Consider the following 20,251-nt stretch of genomic DNA (forward strand, 5'->3'; position numbering starts at 1 on the left):
AACTGGTCGGACACACAGAAAACGTTGCAGGTGTTTGAATTGAGTTTCTTTATAGGTCATAACAAGCAGTCTCATATAAAAAAAAAAAAAGTTTGCTGTTAAACCATCAGGTCCAAAAACAACAATAATAAAAAGCATAATTACAAGGGTACAATTTGTGGGGTGACACAGATCTGGATAACCAGGTCAAAGTTCACACCACGACTATTGTCCCCACACAGAGCGACGACTTCGTCTGTATCATTGTGCTCTCTGCTCATTATTTGGCAGCATCGGCGCCTTTAGCTTCCACAAACTCCATGGCTTTCTCTTTGACTTCCTGGATGCTCTCGGGGGTGCCGTGCTTCTTCTCGTACTCCAGGTAGCGCTTGAAGAAGAACTTGATCTTCTTCACCGAGAGGCTCAGGTGGATCACGCGGTCAAACAGTGCCCTGGAGGAGACAGGAGAGGGTTGGAGAACTAGGAGCTGGACTCAAGGTCAGCTTCACATTGTCAATAAACCGAGAAGCTCTTCGGACAAAGGTATGTATTAACCCCCTGTTTACAGTCATCTGCACAAAAGTTTAACGTCGTTCATAAAGGTGGTGCTTTCTACCTCTATTTACATGTTTGTAAGGGGATCAAACAAGGCGGCCAACTCAGAGGGTGGAGCCAACACCTGGCCGCGGGGCGTTGTCACTATCAGCACCCTTTGTGACATCACACAGGGCTGATTTTAGCAAGCAACATAAAAATCATGGCGAAGGCTGCACTTGAATCAAACAGCAACACAACAAATTCAATGTGTCAGTGGGCAAAAACGATCTCACCTGACTTCCTTCTGCGCTCCGTACTTGACCATGAGGTCGATGAAGACCGACCACAGGTCCGTGCGCTTGGGGTAGCTGCTCAGCACCTTGTCGAACATGCTGCGGCCTCGCTCGGCGTCGCCGTAGCGGAACTCCAGCTGAGCGAACTTAGCGATCACGTCCACACCTGGGAGGGGGGTGGGGGGGAAACAAACAAATAATGACGCTTGAAGCCAGCGGAGACGCACCCACATTCCCACATCGAGGCGAGGCCATACGCACTCTCTTTGGAGGGCAGACTCTTCAGCGCCCTCTGCAGGAGGGCCGCGGCCGCGTCACTCTGGCCCTGCTGCAGCAGGTAGGTGCCGTAGCTCAGCCACACGGCCTTGTCCTGGCGGAAGCGCTTCACCATGGTCTTGTACAGGCTCTCCGCCTCCTGGGGGGGCAGAGGCGAGGCAGGTCAGGTGACACGCAGGCGAGGAGGATGATTTTAACGGCGAGGCGGGGGGGATCAAACCTTGGTCTTTTCACTCTTGGCGTAGATGTCGGCCAGCTGCTGGTACACGGGCATGGGCTCGCAGAACTGCACCGCCCTCTCAAAAACTTTCTTCAGGCTCTCCTCGGTGCCGTACATGTTCTCCAGGTTGAGCAGGGCCACCCACACGTTCAGCTTCTCCTGCTCCTCCCTGCAAGCCACGGTTCCAGGATGAAAAAGAAAACATTTTTGTTTTTTTTTAATTCATTTCTAAACTTCTTAACCGAAGGAATCAACGCAGTTCTGTCCCCACCTGAAGGAGATGGTTTTCAGGGCCCTCTCGGCCACAGAGCGGGCCTGCTCGATCTGGGTGGCCTGCAGGTGGTGGGCCATGTACTGGAGCCACAGCAGCGAGCTGTTGGGGGAGGCCAGGAGGAGGCGCTCAAAGGCGCCGGCGTCCTCGGGCCGCAGGCTGGGGTCCATCAGCTGGGCCTCACGCTGCACCAGGGCCTTCTCCGCCTGCTTCTTCTCCTGCTCCAGCTCGTGTCGCGTCTTCTTCTGGGACTGGAGGACCACAGAGTGGTAGAGGAGAAGAAGAAGAAGAAGAAGAAGAAGAAGAAGAAGAAGAAGAAGAAGGAGAAAAAGAAGAAGGAGAAAAAGAAGGGTTGCGGTGATGCTAATTATTGATACTGTTATTACTGCTTTTCCTAGCACTATAATTGCAGATAGGTTTGTTTATTGTTATATTTATTGTTGATGTTGCGACACCACAAATTTTCCATTTGGGGATCAATGAAGTTTATTCTATTCTATTCAATTCCCTTTCAATGGCCTCCAGCCGACAGGTCAGGTAAAATACACTGATATGTTTCCGTGCTACCTTGCTGCCAATGTCCTCATCCTCTCCATCACTGGAGTCTCTGTCCTGCGCTGCCAAGGCAGGTTTCAGGGAGCTGAGGCCGACGTCCCAGGAGAAACCTGCTGCTACTTGCAGCCTGGATGGAGCCGCTGAACTGGGTGCCACCTGCTGAGAGGGGCAGAGAGAAAGAGATCCATCTTCCAATTCTGCATAAAAAACATTTCACCGACCGAATCCATGGAGACCCGTCAGACTGTCAAGAACATCTACTGGCTTACTGGTGCAGCTTTAGGCTCCGCCCCTTTCTTCTCCTCCTCCTCCTCCTCTCTGAAGTAGACCTCCACTCCGCTGTCGTTGTCTTCGGTCTTGGATTTCTTCTTCTTTTTCTTCTTCACGACCTCGGACTGGGCTTGTTTCTGGGATATTGGGACACATTGATTTCAACTGTGAGTCACAGATCATGTTAATGACTGATGATGTTTCCAGCTGAGCTGCAGGCTAAACTGGAGTGGGGCTGGAAAGCAGCAGACTATCATCGACTGCCAGAATGAAGGATGAATGATTGATGACTGGAGAGGTTATGGATTGAAGTGGTTTATATATACATTAATCTATGTAAAGGCTGATTATATATTGGAAAAGGCTGAGTAGCTGCTAATCTATAAAGCTGTTTAAAATGAAAGCGAGAGGATTTATTTTATTTATTGATGTATCCTTTTTATTAAATATACATGTTTAATCTGGGTGAAAGGAAAAACTTCATTTATTCAGTTTGGAACATTCAAGATATTTCAATGTCAACTGCAACGGCTTAAAAAAAGTACCATGGACACAGTAGGAGAGCATTCATTCATTCATTCATTCATTCATTCACTCATTCATTCACTCATTGGCTCGCTGACCTGTTCGCTCTCAGGAAGTTTGCGCTTCTTCTTCATCCTCTCGGCATCGTGTTTCTTCTTCTCCTCTCCGGTGAAGTGCAGCGGCAGGCCCAGCGACTCTGGGAGGACGTCCGGCTTGCCGGTGTCCTCCGACAGCAGGGAGAGGTTGACCAGCTCCTCCTGCCTGTCAATACTGAGGACAGGAATAGAAAGAGCTTGAGGCTAAAAATAACCGCAGCGCGACAACGGGGCCGATTCATTTTGCCGCAGCCGAAACGTGCTGCGCAAAAAGGAGCCGGCGGGGAGACGAGACGACACCCAGGGGTCCTCATCTGTCACCGTCTTCTTCTGAAGCTGTGAACGCCTTTTGTACCTGATGATCTTGGTGGTGAGCAGCGTGTTGACGGGCAGGTGCTCCGTCAGGACCTTGTGCTTGCTGACAAAGAACTTGCTGGTGTGCTGCAGTTGGACTCTTCCTGTGATATTTGTGGCCAACCTGGAGCAATGAAGAACATTTACAGTGAAACTGCAAAAACTGAGATGTCAGTGTTCGTCCCGCTGCGTGAACTTCTCAGTCACCTGATGAAGACGCCTTGCTCTCCGGCCGACTTGACGTAGCCTCTGATGATCTGGCCCGCCTCCAGGTGGTCAACGGACAAAACTTCCGGGTCCTTTGCTTGTTTGGCGTTCTCCGCGTCCAGTCTGGCAAGAACCCAGTGAGTCAGTTATGAGCAGGATTTGCCGTGAAGCCCCAAACGTGTTGTGTGGAAATTAGATTTGACGTCTTCCCACCTGGACGGACGCAGAGACAGTTGCCACTTCCCGTTTTCACTCTCCAGAAGGAAACACCTGAGGCCGGAGGATGACAACGCAAACTTATTCATGCTGATTGTGACAACATTGGCACTGCGCGGTCGAACCCAGCTGAAGCCTCGACCGACCTGAGCAGCTGATCTTTGCTGAACCCTGCCAGAGGTTTTGGCTTGTAGGCGTCGGCCAGGTCGATGAGACCCACCGTCCCCATGGCTCCGAAGGGAAGTCTGACCTGGAGGCCGAACTGGGGCACAATGTTGGTCACCATCCCCACAGTGACACCGCCCTTCTGCAGCCTGTAGTCACCTGGAAGACAAGCGGAGAGATCAAGTCCCAGTTTGGGATCAATAAAGTCCAACCATCCAGTGCCACATGAAAGAAAACAGTCAGAGGTAGTGGAATAAAAACAGTGCCCCCTACCTGTGAATGAGAGCACAAGGCGCTGAGGTTGGCTGCTCACTTCCACCACCTTGGCTCGCACCGCCTGGCCCAACTTGTAGAGTTTCTGCAGACGTCCTGCATCCTGAGGTTGAGATCAGGGAGAATTGCGCAGATTATAGATTCAGTTCTTCTTAATATGCAGCTCACTGGATGCTTCTTCTCGCCCGTGATGATCTCACCTTGGGATCAGCGATCATGGCCAGCAGGTCGACCGTGCCAGTGACGCTGGGGTGCGTGGTGACCTCCAGTGACTTCCTGTCTCGATGAAACTGGGCAAAGGAGCAAATACGTGTTCAGCTCATTTGCCTCAAAGTGTTTCGTCAGCTTCTAATCACTGCAGATTGTTTTAGGAAAGCTGTTAAATGAAAACATCCAGACAGGAAGTCTGCAGCGGTTTCCTAAGCTCACCTTTGATACAAAGCATGTGATTTCTTCCCCGACTGAATAACTGTTTAGTTTCTCTTTAGCCGAGACCGATTTCAGTTCTGTACTCGTATCCAGTTTGCTGCACAGTGAAAAGAAATGGATCAAAAACAACTGGGATGCTAAACTGTGCTATTAACAGGATGATGCACGAGTAGAAAGCAAGCCCGTACCTGGGTATCAGTGTGAGCTCGGGCGTGGTGTAAGTAAATCTGGGGTGAGAGAACGGCAAGAATCTGAAAGAAAAACAATTGAGATCAAATTGAGGTTCAACAAAAGGTAAAAGAAAAAAAACAAACAGTGAGAAACAAGAACGACGTCGTCCACCTGTGACTGGAGGCCTCTCGCCCTCCGATGACCCTGGCCGAGACCACGCTGCCAACCTTGACCGACGACGTGGGGAAGATTCCCGGGCACATCTCAGATGTGTCAATCACCTCGGACACGTGCACGCTCCCCACCGCGCCGCCCTCCAGCGTGAGCGTGACGGCCGTGGGCTTCACCGCCTTCACCGTGCACTGCACCGTCTGCCCGAAGCAGAGGCCCCTGGGGTCGGCCTCCGAGGCCGAGCACCGGCTGGGGGCCGCGCTGCGCTGCCAGGACACTAGGGGGAGCCCCTGCAGCTCCTGGCAGCTGGCCTCGATCACCTCCACGGCCAGGCTGGAGCCGGGCTTCATCCGGTCCGACTCGGACACAAAGACGGAGTTCAGGTGGCTTCTGGTCTGGATGACGGTCAGCTGGGCCGTGTCGTCCAATGAGATGACGGCAAAGTCTTTGCCAACGTGCTGCACCTTTGCTGTGTACTTTGAGCCTTCGGTTAACTGCAAAAATTAAAAGAGTCAGAGAGTTGGGGTTTTTTGGGTTTTTTTTTACACTTGCTGTAGTTGTGCCGACGTTTAGCATGAAACACCAAGCCAGTTAAATCAATATTTACAGATTTCTTCTTCGCCACCAGCGCGGGAAGGAGGGAGACGTCAACAGACGACGAAAAGACGTCGGCGTGGAGGATGATGGCGGTAACTTTTTGCCCTGGGTTCAAGTTCACACCTGTTCATCAGGAAAGAAACAAAATGTGATTACATATTTTGAAAAAACAGAACAGCTATCAGTGAGGGATGCAACATTATTGTCAATTCTGCAAAGTCGCAGAATAAAAAGAGTCTCGATGGTCTTTTTGGACATGTGACAGTTTCTAAAAACAGGTGTTGCAGGGAAAAATAACTCGGGTAAGAAAGAGCAGATTTGCACCAAACTCATAGAAATGCAGCAGCAGCAGCATTTTAGAAAGGCAGATGGTCCAAGAGAAAAGTGAACCTACTGATGCTTCAGTGAGTTTTAAAGTTTGACGTGAAGCAATTTCTTGCAAAACTGTTTTAATTCACTCCATAAATGTGGGTTGTTTTTTTTTTTCAATTTCCAGTGTGATGCATTCATCAGCTGACAACCAACACACGACAGGAAACATCACATGACACTTCAGGTAAAGACTGCAGACTTCAGTGGAGGTTTTAAACGGTGCCGTGAGACTGCAATGCTGTTCCGTCCCGATCGATCACAGCAGAAGCAACAATATGTTAAGAGTTGGCTAAAAAAAACATGCTGCTGTGCCTACGCACCCATGGCGTGCTGCCTGGAGGCCGATATGGAAACGCCGGCCAGGTCGTCGGACTTGAAGGTGGCGCCGCTGTCCTTGGACGTCTGGTCCACTGTCAGCTTCAGCTTCTCGCCCGCCGACAGGGCGAGCAGCTGCTGGCGTAGATCACCGCCTTCTGAGGGGCGAGACAACTGAACGTTAGATCGCATGTTGCCAAACTTGCAGCGCGCAGACCAGAGCTGGGCCAACGAGTCATCATATGCGGGCCGTAAGCTGTGTCTTAGATCATTGGGTTGTTTTAAAATGACGCCCTGTGACGCATTAAAGTGCAACAACAATGAACTCCATCTCCAACAATTCACGATCTTCAGACTTTACTTTTTCACAGCGTCATCTCCATTCACAGACAATGCCATCCTCATCAAACATGGAAATTATTATTTTGTAGAGTTATGAATAACACCGTCATGTTTAGAGCAACCATAACATTGATGTGGCCATCGGTGAAAAAAGGGTTTCAACAATGTTGTATTGGACTTTACAGAACGGGTTGAATATATAAATGCATAATAAATAATGAATAAATAATAAATGACACTTTGAAGCCGATGGACTCTCTCACGCTCTCACCTCTGGCAGCCAACATCTCGGCTGCGGCCTTCCTCTCGTTCAGGCCGTTGATGAGTCGGGTCTGCGGCTCGCTCTCCGGACTCATGACCTCCGTGATCTTCAGCGTGACCAGGAAGCGGCGCTTCTCCTCGTCCAGGTTGGTGACTTTGGCGAAGACCGTCTGGCCCAGCTGGAAGACCTCGGCCGTGTTGCCGATGAACCGGTCGGCCATTGCCTGAGGGGGGAGGGGCCAGGGGAGCGGCGGCGGTGAGGGCGGCGGCTCGAAAAGCTTGCAGCGTTTGCAGCGATTTAATGATTTGGTTTTGTGTGTTCTTCTGATTTTTTTAACTCACAGACTTGGGCGCGAGACCGACGAGGCCGTGCGGGAACTCCACAAAGACGCCGTAGGGCATGATGTTTTTAATCCAGCCAATCAGCTGCATTCCAACGCTTATTTCGGAGAAATCTTTGGCGAACATCCCTTCCTCCAGGGCCCACCTCGCGGTCGGCTTCTTGGTGAGGGTCTTGATAGGGGAGCGGTTAAGGAAGACAACTAACCTGCTGTTAAAAAGTTAGACTGACTTCCTGCGGAGCCTCAGAGGTTGGTCAGTGACTCTCAGAAAGGTTAGCGGGCTTCATGAAGAGGATACGATGTTCTGCTTGTTCCTGCTGCAGCACACCAGGCTGGAGATGTTGTCGCCCTCCTGCAGGCCTTCCCACAGCAGGGGGCAGTTGGATGTGTGGTCGGACAGGTGCATTGTGGGAAGGATGGCCCGGACCTCGTCGGGCAGGATGGACACCTCCAGGCCGTTGACGGACTTCTTCAGCACCCTGGCCTCCACCTTCTGCACCGCGCAGACACACACACACACAGTGCGGAGGTCAGAAGGCGGCCGGTCGAGACGAGTGACGTGCAGACGGGAGCAGTGATGTTTTTGACTTACCGTCCCGACCTCGCAGTCACACTGGGCTGCAGCTGCTGCTGCTGCTGCTGCTGCTGCAGCTTCCTCTGATTCTCCATCTATCGCTGCCTTAAAGGACAGCACCATCTTGGACTTCTCAGGGTCACACTGAAGGACTTTGGCCTTCAGCACCTGGCAACCAGAAGACAGAAACACTTTTTAAATGGCTGGAACAGTAGCAACTTGACTTGCATTAATGCAGATAAATGAGCCTCCAAGGTCCTGGACTAAACTAGCGGTAAGAAATCTGTGTGTCTGTTTCAATGTGGCAGACTAAAGGTTCATTCAATACTGCCTTTACTCCAGTGATGGGCAAGCTACTTGGAAAATGTACTAAGTTAAGCTTCGAGTTACTCTCGATTAAATGTAGCTTAGCTACAGCAGAAGCTATCCCCAGATAAATGTAGCTACTTGGCAAAAGCAGCTAGCTACATCGACACCACTTTTTTTTTTTTTTTTTATCAACTTCATGATCAAGAACGACTTTCCACAAACAAATAGGCAGGCAAAAAATACACAGTTTGATTGTTTATCATAAGACAAACTGGAACAATTCAAAACAAGCCCTGACTGGCTTTATGTGTCTTCCTTCTTTTAACATTTACTTGCCGTACCATCTCCTAAATGTTTGAGGAAAGACTGTGGAAATGGCAGTGATATACGGCCATGGAGAGGAATTATTAATTATTGTTGACCTCCTGGACGTCGTCTTCTTCATCACTGCTGGTGCTGGAAATGCCTAAAGCACCTCACGCGCGTGGTGTTTTGACTCTGCTTCCTGGTCGGAGCGGCATGACCCGCCCTATCCTGCCTCTAATTGGGTAACCTTACCCAATCATGAGTTGACATAATCATATCGAAACCAACCAATCTTCATGGACTATTTTTTCTCCCCACAGACAGTTTTCTCATGACAGCAACGTGCAGCATCTGAGTGACGCTGCGTCACTACTGGAGTCTAAAAATAGCTACGCTAAAGAAAAAGCTATTAGGTTCAAAGGGAGCGGCGCTACGTTGACGCTACTGAAAATGTGTTTGTCAACGCGAGTAGCGTCGCTACTTGTAGCGCGCTTACTGCCCATCACTGCGTTCCTCAGTGGATATGTGAGACAAATCCAAATCCTTTCAGCCTAACGGCGTGGCCTCACCTGCCCCACGTAGAAGACCGTCTCCGGGCTGATGATCATCTCCGAGCTGAGCTCTCGCAGCGGCACCAGACCCCTGACGTTGTTGTAGAAGCGGACGATGCAGCCAAAGTCCTTGACGCAGACGATGTAGCCGTGGGAGACGCGGCCGGGGAGAGCGTCATCGTAGCTGAGGAACAAGCGCTGGGTGCTGTCCACCAGGGACTTCTTCCTGGTCAGGTACAACTTCTTTTTGTCCGGGTCCACTGACAGCACCTGCACAAACGTGTTTGCGCAGGAAGATCATTGGTAAAAAAAGAAATCGACCAAGTTTCAGTTGCATTTGTGAGACTTTCTCGCTGCGGGCCGGTCGGTGACTCACTCGACATTTGATCTTCATGCCCTCCACGTACTTCTTCTCGGGGTTCTTGAGTACAATGTCAGACAGGTGCGTCCGCGGCACCAGGCCCTTAATGTGGTCGGAGAGGTGCACCATCATGCCGTGATTCAGCAGGACTGACACTGTCCCCTTGGAGGGAGAGGAAAAGGAGGCAACATGAGACACAGTGGCAACAGTGAGTTTGGCAGGAAAAGACGGAACCGAAAGTTAATTTGATTTGAAAAAGGAAGGATTCTTGCATGGACACCAATCTTAACTCACCTCCACAACCTGGCCGGCCTTGATATCATGGTATCTAAAGAATGGCTTGCTAATCACGCTCCTGAAATAAAACAGGTGATAAATATATTTTTTTAATTTTCAGTACATGGAAATAAAACTCTGAGGTCAACTCCTGCGGAGGTCTGATGCAGCGCCACATACTTTCGCAGAGTTGCGAAGTGCATCTGGTCCATGAGGCTGAAGTCCAGGATCCTGCAGGTGTGCTCGGCCTTGGCCTGCAGCCGGTTCTCATTCAGTGAGGCTTTGGGCTCCTTCAGGTGGTTCCTCTGTTAGGACCACAGACGATCAGTCTAGTGTCCCCACACATGCTCTTCAGTCAAAAGCATGGCGATACATGACGTGCAGACTCACATGTATGAAGGTCACGGTCTGATCAGGCAGCTCCAACAAGGCCCCAGACATGTGGTGGCTGGTGGTGATCTTGCAGTTCTCCACCACCTCGCCGATGCGGTCGACAGGACACGGGTCGACTCTGGCGCCCGGCTGGACGAGGTAGCTGCGCAGACTGAGGCTCACCACACGGGCGGATGGTTCCACGTAGAGCACGCAGGCTTGCACCTGAGCGAAGACAAGTTTAAGCATGAGGAAACGACAAAGACAAGCTGGATATAAGCACCGCCTTCTACAACCCTGCACGAGTTTTACCTCAGATCCTGGCTCATAGCTGGAAGCCTGCTCTGGCTCCATGTGCAGAAAATCCACCTGGCCGCTGAACGACGACAGGAAGCTCAGGATCAAGCCGTGCTTGGTCACCTGCAAGATAAACACAGAGACTCACATTTTCAGGGGAATGATTCAACATGTGATGCACACAGCAACACGCACCAGCTGAACAGTGACTCTTACCTTTTTGACAGTGGCTTTGACCAGCAGTCCGGGCAGGATGTTGGTGAGGTTCCAGCCCTGCGCAGCCTCGGCGCAGTCCTGGCTGCTCGGGGGACTGACGGAGAATCGGACCACTCGCCCTTCGTTCTTCACTTGATCCACCACAGCCGTCACATACTGACCCACTTTCAGGTCTGAGCACAAAAACCAGTGAAGAACCATTTTTAGGTTTACAAAAATGCAGCATTAGATGGTTGACTGACAAATCAATCCCACGTTAAATATTTGATCCTACCTTCCTGGTTGTTGTGCTGTTGCGCAGCTTTTTTGGGCAGGAAGGCTTTGGTCCCTTTGACGCCAATATCAATGATGTACCCGTGATCCTCCACACTGTCGACGCACCCACTCAAGACCTGTGACATCACAAAATAATGAGGCCATTGATTTTTTTTTTAAAAAAGGGAAATGAGTAAAAACTGTGGACCAACGAGTCACCACTGTATTTCTGATCGTCTCACCATGCCGGTTTTCAGGGCAGTTGCGCTGAGAGCCTTGTTGACCTGTTGCGGGTTGATTGACAGCTGGATGCTGAGCATGCCTCCTTTCGACGTGTCCAACTTGGCAACCGCACACCTGATCAACATGCCAGGATGGAAGATGTTTGGCAGCGAGTCGATCTCCTGCAGAGGGACAAGCAGCGACGTGGGTTTGTTTTTTGTTATTATTATTCATTTAAAATAGAAAAGAAGCAAAATTGAATCGCAACACACATTGTGCTTACTGCATCAACAAGTGGGCCTACCTCTGAATCGTCCGCATCCAGCTGCTTACTGAGCTGCTTGGCGTAGGACTCGCAGATGTTCTTGATACTAAGGAAGCCTTGCAGGCCACAGGGCAGACTGACCGTCACCTCGAAGTCTGTGACCTCCTTCACGCAGCCCAGTATCAGCATGCCCTCCTTCACATTCTAGAAAATGATAAAAAAAAAAAACAAAAAAAACCCCACAAAAAGTCCAGTTTCAGAAAAGAGAAAATCCTCTTTATTCACAGTGTTTTTAACCTCTCCATGAGGAGGTTTTTTTTGGGTAAAGCGTGGAGTTTTGCTCGCACACTATAATTCATACTATGAATGATTGATGTCTAGAATATTGAGGTGAATACCTCTGATCACACAAGGGAGACAGACTGTACCAATCCATTACCTTAATATGCAGGATCTCCACGGTTGTGGCAGCGGCGTTCAGGGTCAGACCACCCTCCTTTCCCCCTTTTTTGGGCTTCTTGGATTTGTTGATGCCATCTTTGGGGGCCCCCTTTCTTTTCTTGCTTTCCTTTTGTTCAGCAGTCTGCAAGAGGGAAGCAAGTGCTTGTAAACAGTTGACTGGATTTAACGAAACCTGCCAGAAATGTTTTTACACTTTGAGTCTGAGGGTAAAACTTTCTAGCTGGCTGATCAGACTACCTGGAACAAGTTGTCCACTTCGGCCCGCTGCACCACTATCCTGCTCTCCACGGGCTGCTTTGCGATGCCTCCACGAGGGAAGTCCTCCTCCGTTGTTGCCATGTTTGATGTCGATTCAGATGTCTGTCGAACAGAGAAGCACGAGACGACGATATCCCTTGTCAACTGATGATACATGAGAGAATTTCACCCCAAGTCACCAACACTTGTAAACAAGCTTCAACCCAGTGTGTGACTTGGTTGCAGGGAGGGATGGGGGTTAGAATGAATAGTCGAGTAATACCACATCTGTAGCTATCTGAGCCACGGCAGCTAGAGTTGGATTTTTATTTTTTATTTTTTTTTTCTCAAATCAGATGTAATTCTTATGATCGCGACAATATTTTAGTTGGAAAAATAAAAGCAGTTTATTCGTTTTAGTCGGCATGCGGTTTCACCCCAACTTAAAAACCAGAATGCATGAGAAACAATATATCGGCCACCCAATTATATAACTGGGGCTTAACATTGGCTGTGCTAAACAAAAAACACGCACGTTTATGTTTCCTTTTTTAAGATAGAAAAAAAAAGAAAGAAAGTAAACGTACAGTACAAAATTGTAGGCGAAATCACATTTGCTTACCTTTAATCTCCGGCCTGTGATCACCAAAACTCACATGCTGTTCAGCAACACGCCATGTTCCCGAACCGGAAGAAAAACTCAAATGGGCGGACGGCTCATCCACCAATCATGTACGAGATTCAATAAGTGGCAGCCTTTCAACCAAAGAGATTTCGATCATGGATACGCGTTTGCGCGACGTTATTGTAGACCAATAGAAAAGCGTTTTGGCCTGCATTAGTAGGCGGGACTTCCTTCTCTATGAAGCATTGCGGCCTCTGCTGAAGGGCACCACACTCATTCTGTTAGCACAGCGGTCGTCTGTCAAAGGTAAGAACTTTACGGCTCATTTTCCGAAATTATCCCATTAACTCCAGATCTAAAATAACAGACGAAATAGTGAGAATGTAATTTAATGGAAAACCCACTTCTGACCAAAGAAACTGAGTCAGTCGAGGAGTTGAACATTAAATTAGCTATCAAGCTAACCCAGAAAGCTAACGTCAAACTGAATTAGACAAGCTAGTGTGCTATTGCTGCTATGGCCAGTCAAAGTCAGTTGAATGAAATACCTGCGTGTTAGCGCACTTGGCAGTGTCATTGCACTTTTGACATTGGTGTGTTTTTGCACGAAGCTATTTTATTGAAAGAAATCCTATCAAAAGCACACTCACTACTCGCTTGTTTTAACACGCTAGCCACTTGCAGCTTAACCAAACTACTTGTAAACTGCATATTATATTATGCAATAACGGGACGATACTCCGATTTCCCCCCCTCCGTGTTGTAAGGACATCGTATGATTATTACTGCGTTTAGTATTTTCATAAACCTTTCCAATTCGAAGGACACATGATTAGCGAACTTGACTTTAGCCATGCTCTTCAGACGAACTAATACATTTCTTAGAAACCTCCAAAGACCTTTTTAGTATTCGCTCTAAATTTGCGATTTGGATACCTCCAATTATTTGTCAGAAGTAAATGAATGTTCCAACTCCAATTTGGATTTAATGGTTAAATTACTGGGAAAGTTTCTATTAAATAACTAGAGGACGCACATTAACTCCCTCCAGCAATGATTCCGTAATGGTTTTTTTACTCTCCTCTTTTGCGACAGGACCATCACCAGATATCCACCATGGGAGGACACGATGCCGGAACCCAGCACCAGTTCACTGGGATGGCCAAGTATTTCAATGCATACACTATTACAGGCAGGAGGAACGTAAGTTGTCAAGCATTCAATTTATAATGAGACCAGTGTTCCACAATAAACAACAACTGTCATGCTGAAATGATTGTCTGATATTGTTGTCTGCACTCTCCAGTGCGTTTTGGCCACATATGCAAGCCTGCTGAGCATTTTCCTTTTCTACAAATTGAAGCCCAAGAAACAGGCGGCTATCGCACAAAAGTAAACATGTAGGTGCACCGCCATTCCCTCACTCTGCACTTCCTATTGGACTACGACTACTTGCTGTAACCTGACATTCTCTCTCTCTCGCTCTCTCCCTCTGTAGGTCTCCATTTTGACCGTCATTTTTAAATCAGCTGGGGCTGGACGTGCTTGTAATAAAGTGACTATTTGGATTTCCTGTGTTAACAATAAACATGTATGCCCAAAACGTTAAAAAAAAAAAGCAATTGTTTTATTTACAGCATTAGGACTTTTTTTTTTTTTAATTTTCTTTTTAGATATATAAAAGACTATGATACAGACACAGCAGCCATGTGTTAAACAAAGCTGTTCATGGCAGTGACTTTAAAAAGAGTCCTCAATCAACAATGGCACTTCTCTTCATTGAGGGGAAATGGGTAATGTGTTGGCTTCAGGGCAAGAATCGGAATGAATGGGTAGCCTAACTCTGCAAGGGTGTTTGTGCTGATGCTGCACAAAACCCTCTGGTCTCTTGGTCAAGAAGTTTCAATCTTCTACGGATGTTCATCCACTCAGTTCAGTGTCAGGGATTGTAGGCGCCGGCAGCCAGCAGCAGGTTCCTGCGGGTGAAGTGAAGATGCGTGACGGGTGTGGATTTGGATGTGTAGGTGCCCAGCAGAAGCTCCTGCGAGTTGTCCTGCAGGTGGATGTGTCCAGTGGCTGCTGTGAAGTCATCAGTCTCCAAGTCATCAAACGCCTTCGTGGCATTCCACAGGCGCACTGTGTTGTCCATTGATCCTAAAAGAGTGGGGGATAAAGTAGAAATGCTGACAACTGAAACGGTCAAAAAGCATGTTGCATATTTAATGGGGTTGTGTTTAAAACCGCTTGTTGGATTGTGCAAATCGCCCACCTGAGGCCAGGATCTCTCCGTCCCTGCTGAACTTCAGGGCGTAGATCGTGTCCGTGTGGCCTTTAAGCTCTGTGATCATGAGTCCATGGCCGATGTCCCAGAGGAGCACTCGACCGTCCGTGGCCCCCGAGGCCAAGAACTTCCCACTCGGCGAGAAAGCCAGCGCATGAATGGGCCCCTGAGGAAGACAAAAAAAAAAAAAACATGCCAAGCTCAGCTACTGTTACTGTCAAACTCGTGTTTTTTTATATTGTGGCTACGAATAACCATCAAACAATCTGATAAAGGTAAAACAATTTAGGATTTAGTCAAAATCAACTTCAGTGCCACTTATCTGTGCCTTAACTCCTACAAGCAATTTTGCCACCATAATCACAAGCACGCTGGTGGGATGAAGTAAAAAAGAAAGTCTAACAAAACAAAATCCTGTCAATCATCTACTCTGTAGATTCTTCTCACTTTATGTCCGGTGAAGATGCGAACGCAGTTCCCGGTCAGGACGTCCCAAAGCCGAATGGCGCGATCCGACGAGCCCGTGGCCACGTAGTTGGAGTTGGGGTGGAAGCGGGAGCAGGTGACGTCAGCCAGATGTCCGGAAAATATCCGCAGAGGCTGGTAGTGGTCTGTGGCCCACAGACTGCCAGAGACAACCATGACGGATGTGTTTAAAGACGTGTTTAATGAGCGGCCGGCGTTTCAGAGGCGGCCATTTCTTACCGAGCCACCCGGTCGTGTCCGCAGGAGATAAAATAATATCCGTGCGGGGAGAACTGGGTGTCCCACACAGGGTAGTTGTGGCCCTTGTAGCCAACGAGGCAAGTAAACGTTTGGAGACTCCACAGTCGGATCGTTCCATCTTCCGAACACGACAACAGGTAGTTTCTAGAAGACCAAGGGAAGAAGGTGAGGAGAGACACGGGCAAGGTGCACACCATCCAACGATCAGTTTATGCTGGTTTGCGTATTTTGTCAAATTATATTCAAAATGCATTGGAATCAGGTTTGATTGGCACCTGTCTGGGCTGAAGCTGACGCCGTACACAGGCCCACTGTGTCCGTGGAGGATCTTGGACTCACTGGCCGTCTTCTCGTCCATGATCCTCTCCAGCACGTCGTCCGACTCTTTGTCGATCAGATTCAAGTCTGCAGAGAGAGAAGTAGAGAGGATGCAAAGGTGTAATGTCGATGGGGTAAGCCAGAGATTTTCAGCGCAGCGATCAGAGATTCACAAGCCGCCCTCGGGCATCGTACCTCCAGCGGACTTGACCTTGCGGAGCTTTTTTGGCGTGACGCTCCACACTCGCACCGTGGAGTCGGCAAAGCCGCCTGCGATCAGACTCGAGTCGTCCGTGAAGTCCACTGCAGTCAGACCCTGCGGGGGGGAGGCAAAGTCATTCTTTCCCCACCTTGAACTTGGCAAATACACGTCTTAACCCGTCTGACACGCAGCGGGTTATTACCTGGTAAGCGTTAAGAAAAGAGTAAAAGCAGATTGAAGGCAGGTTTTCTGGTCCCAGGCGGATCTTCTTGGTGGACTCCTTCATGTACATGATCTTGTCCAACTTATCAGAGTCCTTCAGCTCTGGTAAAGGAATCCTGGACAACAACACATGACAGATAAAAGCCACAGAAAAAGTTTCAGCGAGCAAATAAGGTATTAAAATGTGACAATGTCTGATTTAAACCTTATACATTCATCAAAACGGAAACAGTCATGGATACAAGAACATCAAAGAGTCGCGTCCTTGTTACCTTGTCTGTGAAGGAGCATTGGGGTCCTGCTTCTTGCTCTTGGAGCCCATGCTGTCCTTCTTGGGCTTCTTCTTCTTGGGTTTGCCCTCCTCGTTCTCAGCCTCCTCGTCCTCGTCATCAAGCGGCAGCTCGATCTCTGGCTCTTTCAGCAGTCCGTAGTAAACCTGATGGAGTTATGAGCAAAAAGAAACTTGCACCATCAATAACGGGACGTTGTCCCACTGTGTGCGGGCGGGCGTGCGCTCTTCCTGAGATCCGACCTTGGCCTTGTTGGCCTCTCGCTTGGCTTCCCCCGCCAGGCTGCCGGACATGGCGTCGATCTGGCTCTTGCTACGCGGCATGCCGTCGAAGATGTCGATGTAGAGGTGCTCCTGGATGATGTTCCAGATCTGGTTGTTCTGACGCTCCTGCAGGTGCCTCTTGAGCAGCTGGTAGGAGTCGCGCGAGATGCGCAGCACAAACTTGCTGGTGCGGAAGTCCAGCAGGGTCTCGTTGCCTCTCATGTGCTCTCTCTTGGTGAGGCTGGACAAGATGCGCAGGTCGTCCTCGTAGTAACACTCCTGGTCGCCGCTGAACCTTGGGGTGGAAGAAAAATAGAAAGTGCAGTTACTGCTAGTGTTCAGTTGTTCCGCTTGCAAGACAATCTGGAAGGGGTAAAAGCGAGAACCTACTTTTTGAAAAAGGCCTTGGCCTCATTCTCGTGGGTGTTGTACACCAGTTCCAGGTACATGTGCACAAACAGCGGGTAGAAGACCTGTGACAGCTCGGCTCTGTGGCAGTCCAAAACTGACTCGATGAACTTCTTCAGACTGCTGTAGTAAACTTCATACAGCACTGGGTCGCCTTGCTGGCTGTATGCCGACAGAACCACGTTGACGTCCGGCTGGTCCTCGCTGCGAGCTGCGGCGGAGGGAGAAACATCATTCTTCACTCACTCAACAAAGTGTTTGCAGTATCGATTAACAACGTTCACGCTGCCGTCTGTTCGGTTTGGGAGCTCAGGCCACAGTTTGACGGGGCTCCCAATGCGTCGCATGACGAAGACTGGAGTTCACAGTGGAAACAAAGAAGTATGAACATCTCCTTAAAAGTTCTGAACATACGATAATCGTAAATATGTTGCTGTAAATTGTCTCTTTTCTTTTCTAAAATACCTTGATGTCCTTTTAAAACGAAAATCTTAGCAGTCTCAGAAACAAAACAGGCCTAGGTGTAGTTTGTGACATCACCAAGGGCTTATTTCCAGAAATATGTTTCATAGCACAAACTTTCTGAGACGTAGAGCAAGTAATAGTTTTATTTTCTGGATGTTCTGGGACGTTCAAGGATTAGAGGCTACACGCAAAACGTTGTTTACGTTTTACCTTGCGATACCTAAACATTGCTATATATGCTATTGAGCTGTTAATATTATAAATACAGATACTGACAAAAAAAAAAAAAAAAAGAAAAGTTTACGCTCAGGCTGACATTCCTAGTGACTATTGTCATTATATAGTAGTAAATGTAGTCATTCGTGTGAGAAACACGGCTGCTGTTGCTGGAGCAACAGTTCACGCGGGGCGCCAAACGATACAACAGCGGAGCAATCAAACTACCTTTACTGGGCGCCGGAGCAGCAGCGACGGCGGCGGAGACGGTCACCCGGCTGAGGAGAGCGCTCGCATCCCCGCCGTCCTGGTCCGCACTGTTCCCGGCGGCCCCGGCCGCGGAAGGGTCGCCTGCCTTGGCGTCCGCCGAATCCTCCGGTAATCCCGCTTCGCGACGCAAAATTTCGACCGACTCGGCCAAGTTGTTCTTCTTCAGGAACTGCAGCACCGCCAGCAGCGTCTGCTGGTCCGTCGGGGTTCCGGCACCGGCGGCGTTATTGCCGCCGGCCGGAGCACCAGAGGCGGGCGTCGGGGAGAGGAGTCTTCCATCGCTCGCATTATTGGAGTTATTGCCCGCGCTCTCCTCGGATGGCTCGACTGTTGTCTCTTTTTTGTCCACCGACTCGATGAGCCCTCCTTGAACGGCCGCCATTGCGAAATGAAATGCGCATGTGTGAGTCTTGTAACCGGCGTAGAACGACTCTGCTGGATCGCGTCGTCTGATTGGTCCTTTGTGATGCTACGTCATGCTCTGTTTGTACAAGCCCCGCCTTCTTTTGGAATTCAACATTATGAGATTTTATGTGTATTTATTTCTGATAGATTTTGTTTCGTGTATCAAATCTTTAATATATTAAGTCTTATTTTCTTATCAAAGCTATTGCAGTGACTGCAACATTAATCTCAGGCTAAGCATATTGTACGCATTGGAAACCGTATATATTATTTTGTAATTATGTTTTTTCTCCCAGATATCTGTAAATTTAAAAACACAAACAAAAAACAAAAAAGGCCAAAACTTTATTAAGTAAAAAAAAAGAAAAAGAAAAAAGAATCTGAAAAACGTATTACTAAGATATGTTCCATCTTGCACCAGGCGGTGGCAGCTTGGCCCCACTGTTTCCCTAATGAACTCAACGACAGTAGTTTGATGCTTTAAGAGTCTTTATCCGGATGAAAAGAAAAATGGAACAAATTAAATAGAATCCAAACATTACTATTTGATATGAAGTCATAAAATAAGGTGTTTAAATCAAAGAGTATTAAAATATAAAACATATTGTGTAAAAAGATGAAATCTATTTTTCTTATCTGACGTATCTGATGTAAATTTTATTTTCACAACAGTGAGAAAACTGTAAAGCAACAAAAAAAAAAAGATTTAATATATTGTTTAAAAAAAAAAAGGCTTGATAGAACTAATATCACTGGTGAACACTGTTGTTAGATCTCTTTTGTTTTGATCTTTTTTCATTCTGCTGAGCTTGGATTTCTGCCTATCCAAACACTGATGGTGTAAAATATTCTCATATAGCTGACTGTGCATCTTCTGGTGAACACAACATCTGTTTTCATCTACAGGAGGCTGTCATCAGAAAAACTTGAAGCAGATGGCAATTCTAAAACTATCACAAACACCATTCCATAATTTGCTACAAAAACCATGTGGATTAAAACTTTCATAGCAATTCTTACAGACAATAATATATGCATAATGATAAAAAGCAGAAAAACAGCACACATTTTATAATGAAAACAAATGCGGAGAGATCAAACAAGCTGCACAGTGTCTAAAAAAAAGTCTAAAATATTTAAATATGTTGCTGACGTCTGAAATATTCATCAGAAATGTGTAAGAGAATATTTGCAGTGCACAGAGATATAAATTTTAGATGTGCTTGCCGAAGCTTCTCCTTCCTGGATATCATGGTTCTGACTCTGGAGCTTGGACAAAAGAACAGTTCCCATTAGGGTCGGCTTTGTGTTGTATAACATTGCAGTGGCATAGCTCTGCGTGGAGGTTGCAGGATGGGGAGGGGGTGATGGACAAGGTGGTTTGCTTGTGGGTGAAAAGGGAGACACATGTTCACATCAGCATTCCAGGGCGTGGCCAGTGCGCTCATGGTGTTGCTGCTGACCTGGGAGTGAAGATACCCCCCCCCCAATTAAAATCAAACCACCAGTGTCTGTGATCAGCAGCAGTGTGGTTTGATAGATGGCTGCCAGCTGTGGCTGCTACCCATCCAGCCGCCAAATATGATGAGGGGGGAGTGTCCTAAAACACTTTGGAGACTTAA

The 20,251-nt window shown here is 48.1% G+C and overlaps 3 protein-coding genes across 5 annotated transcripts; 1 reads left to right on the forward strand and 2 right to left on the reverse strand.

Annotated features, from left to right (window-relative positions):
* Positions 1–24: 24 nt before the first annotated feature.
* On the reverse strand, positions 25–12,683 carry pdcd11 (programmed cell death 11). Of its 3 annotated transcripts, none has more exons than XM_076038520.1 (36): positions 12,561–12,683; positions 11,939–12,061; positions 11,679–11,822; positions 11,279–11,443; positions 10,995–11,156; positions 10,772–10,889; positions 10,498–10,670; positions 10,297–10,404; positions 10,003–10,209; positions 9,793–9,917; positions 9,631–9,691; positions 9,352–9,498; positions 8,994–9,245; positions 7,828–7,977; positions 7,534–7,728; positions 7,237–7,407; positions 6,905–7,118; positions 6,297–6,449; positions 5,615–5,727; positions 5,008–5,501; positions 4,854–4,916; positions 4,666–4,762; positions 4,437–4,526; positions 4,237–4,339; positions 3,945–4,122; positions 3,796–3,852; positions 3,583–3,705; positions 3,377–3,499; positions 3,025–3,196; positions 2,401–2,538; positions 2,144–2,287; positions 1,577–1,827; positions 1,306–1,474; positions 1,071–1,224; positions 810–975; positions 25–431 (listed from the first exon to the last, which is right to left on the reverse strand). In XM_076038520.1, the coding sequence occupies exons 2-36, from the start codon at positions 12,038–12,040 to the stop codon at positions 260–262; spliced, it is 5,454 nt and encodes a 1,817-aa protein (XP_075894635.1). In that variant the 5' UTR covers positions 12,041–12,061; positions 12,561–12,683; the 3' UTR covers positions 25–259. The 3 variants fall into 3 exon arrangements, with proteins under 3 accessions (XP_075894635.1, XP_075894626.1, XP_075894618.1); XM_076038511.1 differs by having other exon boundaries at positions 2,144–2,290; positions 6,297–6,446; positions 12,561–12,682; XM_076038503.1 differs by having other exon boundaries at positions 2,144–2,290; positions 12,561–12,682.
* A 57-nt stretch (positions 12,684–12,740) lies between these two features.
* atp5md (ATP synthase membrane subunit k) lies at positions 12,741–14,181 on the forward strand. The gene is made up of 4 exons (XM_076038579.1): positions 12,741–12,869; positions 13,659–13,766; positions 13,870–13,963; positions 14,062–14,181. Exons 2-3 carry the CDS (start codon positions 13,680–13,682, stop codon positions 13,957–13,959), a joined length of 177 nt encoding a protein of 58 aa, XP_075894694.1. The 5' UTR covers positions 12,741–12,869; positions 13,659–13,679; the 3' UTR covers positions 13,960–13,963; positions 14,062–14,181.
* taf5 (TAF5 RNA polymerase II, TATA box binding protein (TBP)-associated factor) lies at positions 14,169–18,622 on the reverse strand. Its single transcript, XM_076038534.1, has 11 exons — positions 18,183–18,622; positions 17,256–17,484; positions 16,845–17,160; positions 16,585–16,748; positions 16,293–16,428; positions 16,084–16,204; positions 15,846–15,975; positions 15,550–15,714; positions 15,292–15,469; positions 14,833–15,010; positions 14,169–14,717 (listed from the first exon to the last, which is right to left on the reverse strand). The coding sequence occupies exons 1-11, from the start codon at positions 18,604–18,606 to the stop codon at positions 14,503–14,505; spliced, it is 2,256 nt and encodes a 751-aa protein (XP_075894649.1). The 5' UTR covers positions 18,607–18,622; the 3' UTR covers positions 14,169–14,502.
* Between the last annotated feature and the right edge of the window lie 1,629 nt (positions 18,623–20,251).

The sequence above is a fragment of the Nelusetta ayraudi genome, unplaced genomic scaffold (assembly GCF_046127955.1).
Source record: "Nelusetta ayraudi isolate G7.1 ecotype Tasmania unplaced genomic scaffold, CSIRO-AGI_Nayr_v1 ptg000004l, whole genome shotgun sequence".
NCBI classification, from domain to species: domain Eukaryota; kingdom Metazoa; phylum Chordata; class Actinopteri; order Tetraodontiformes; family Monacanthidae; genus Nelusetta; species Nelusetta ayraudi.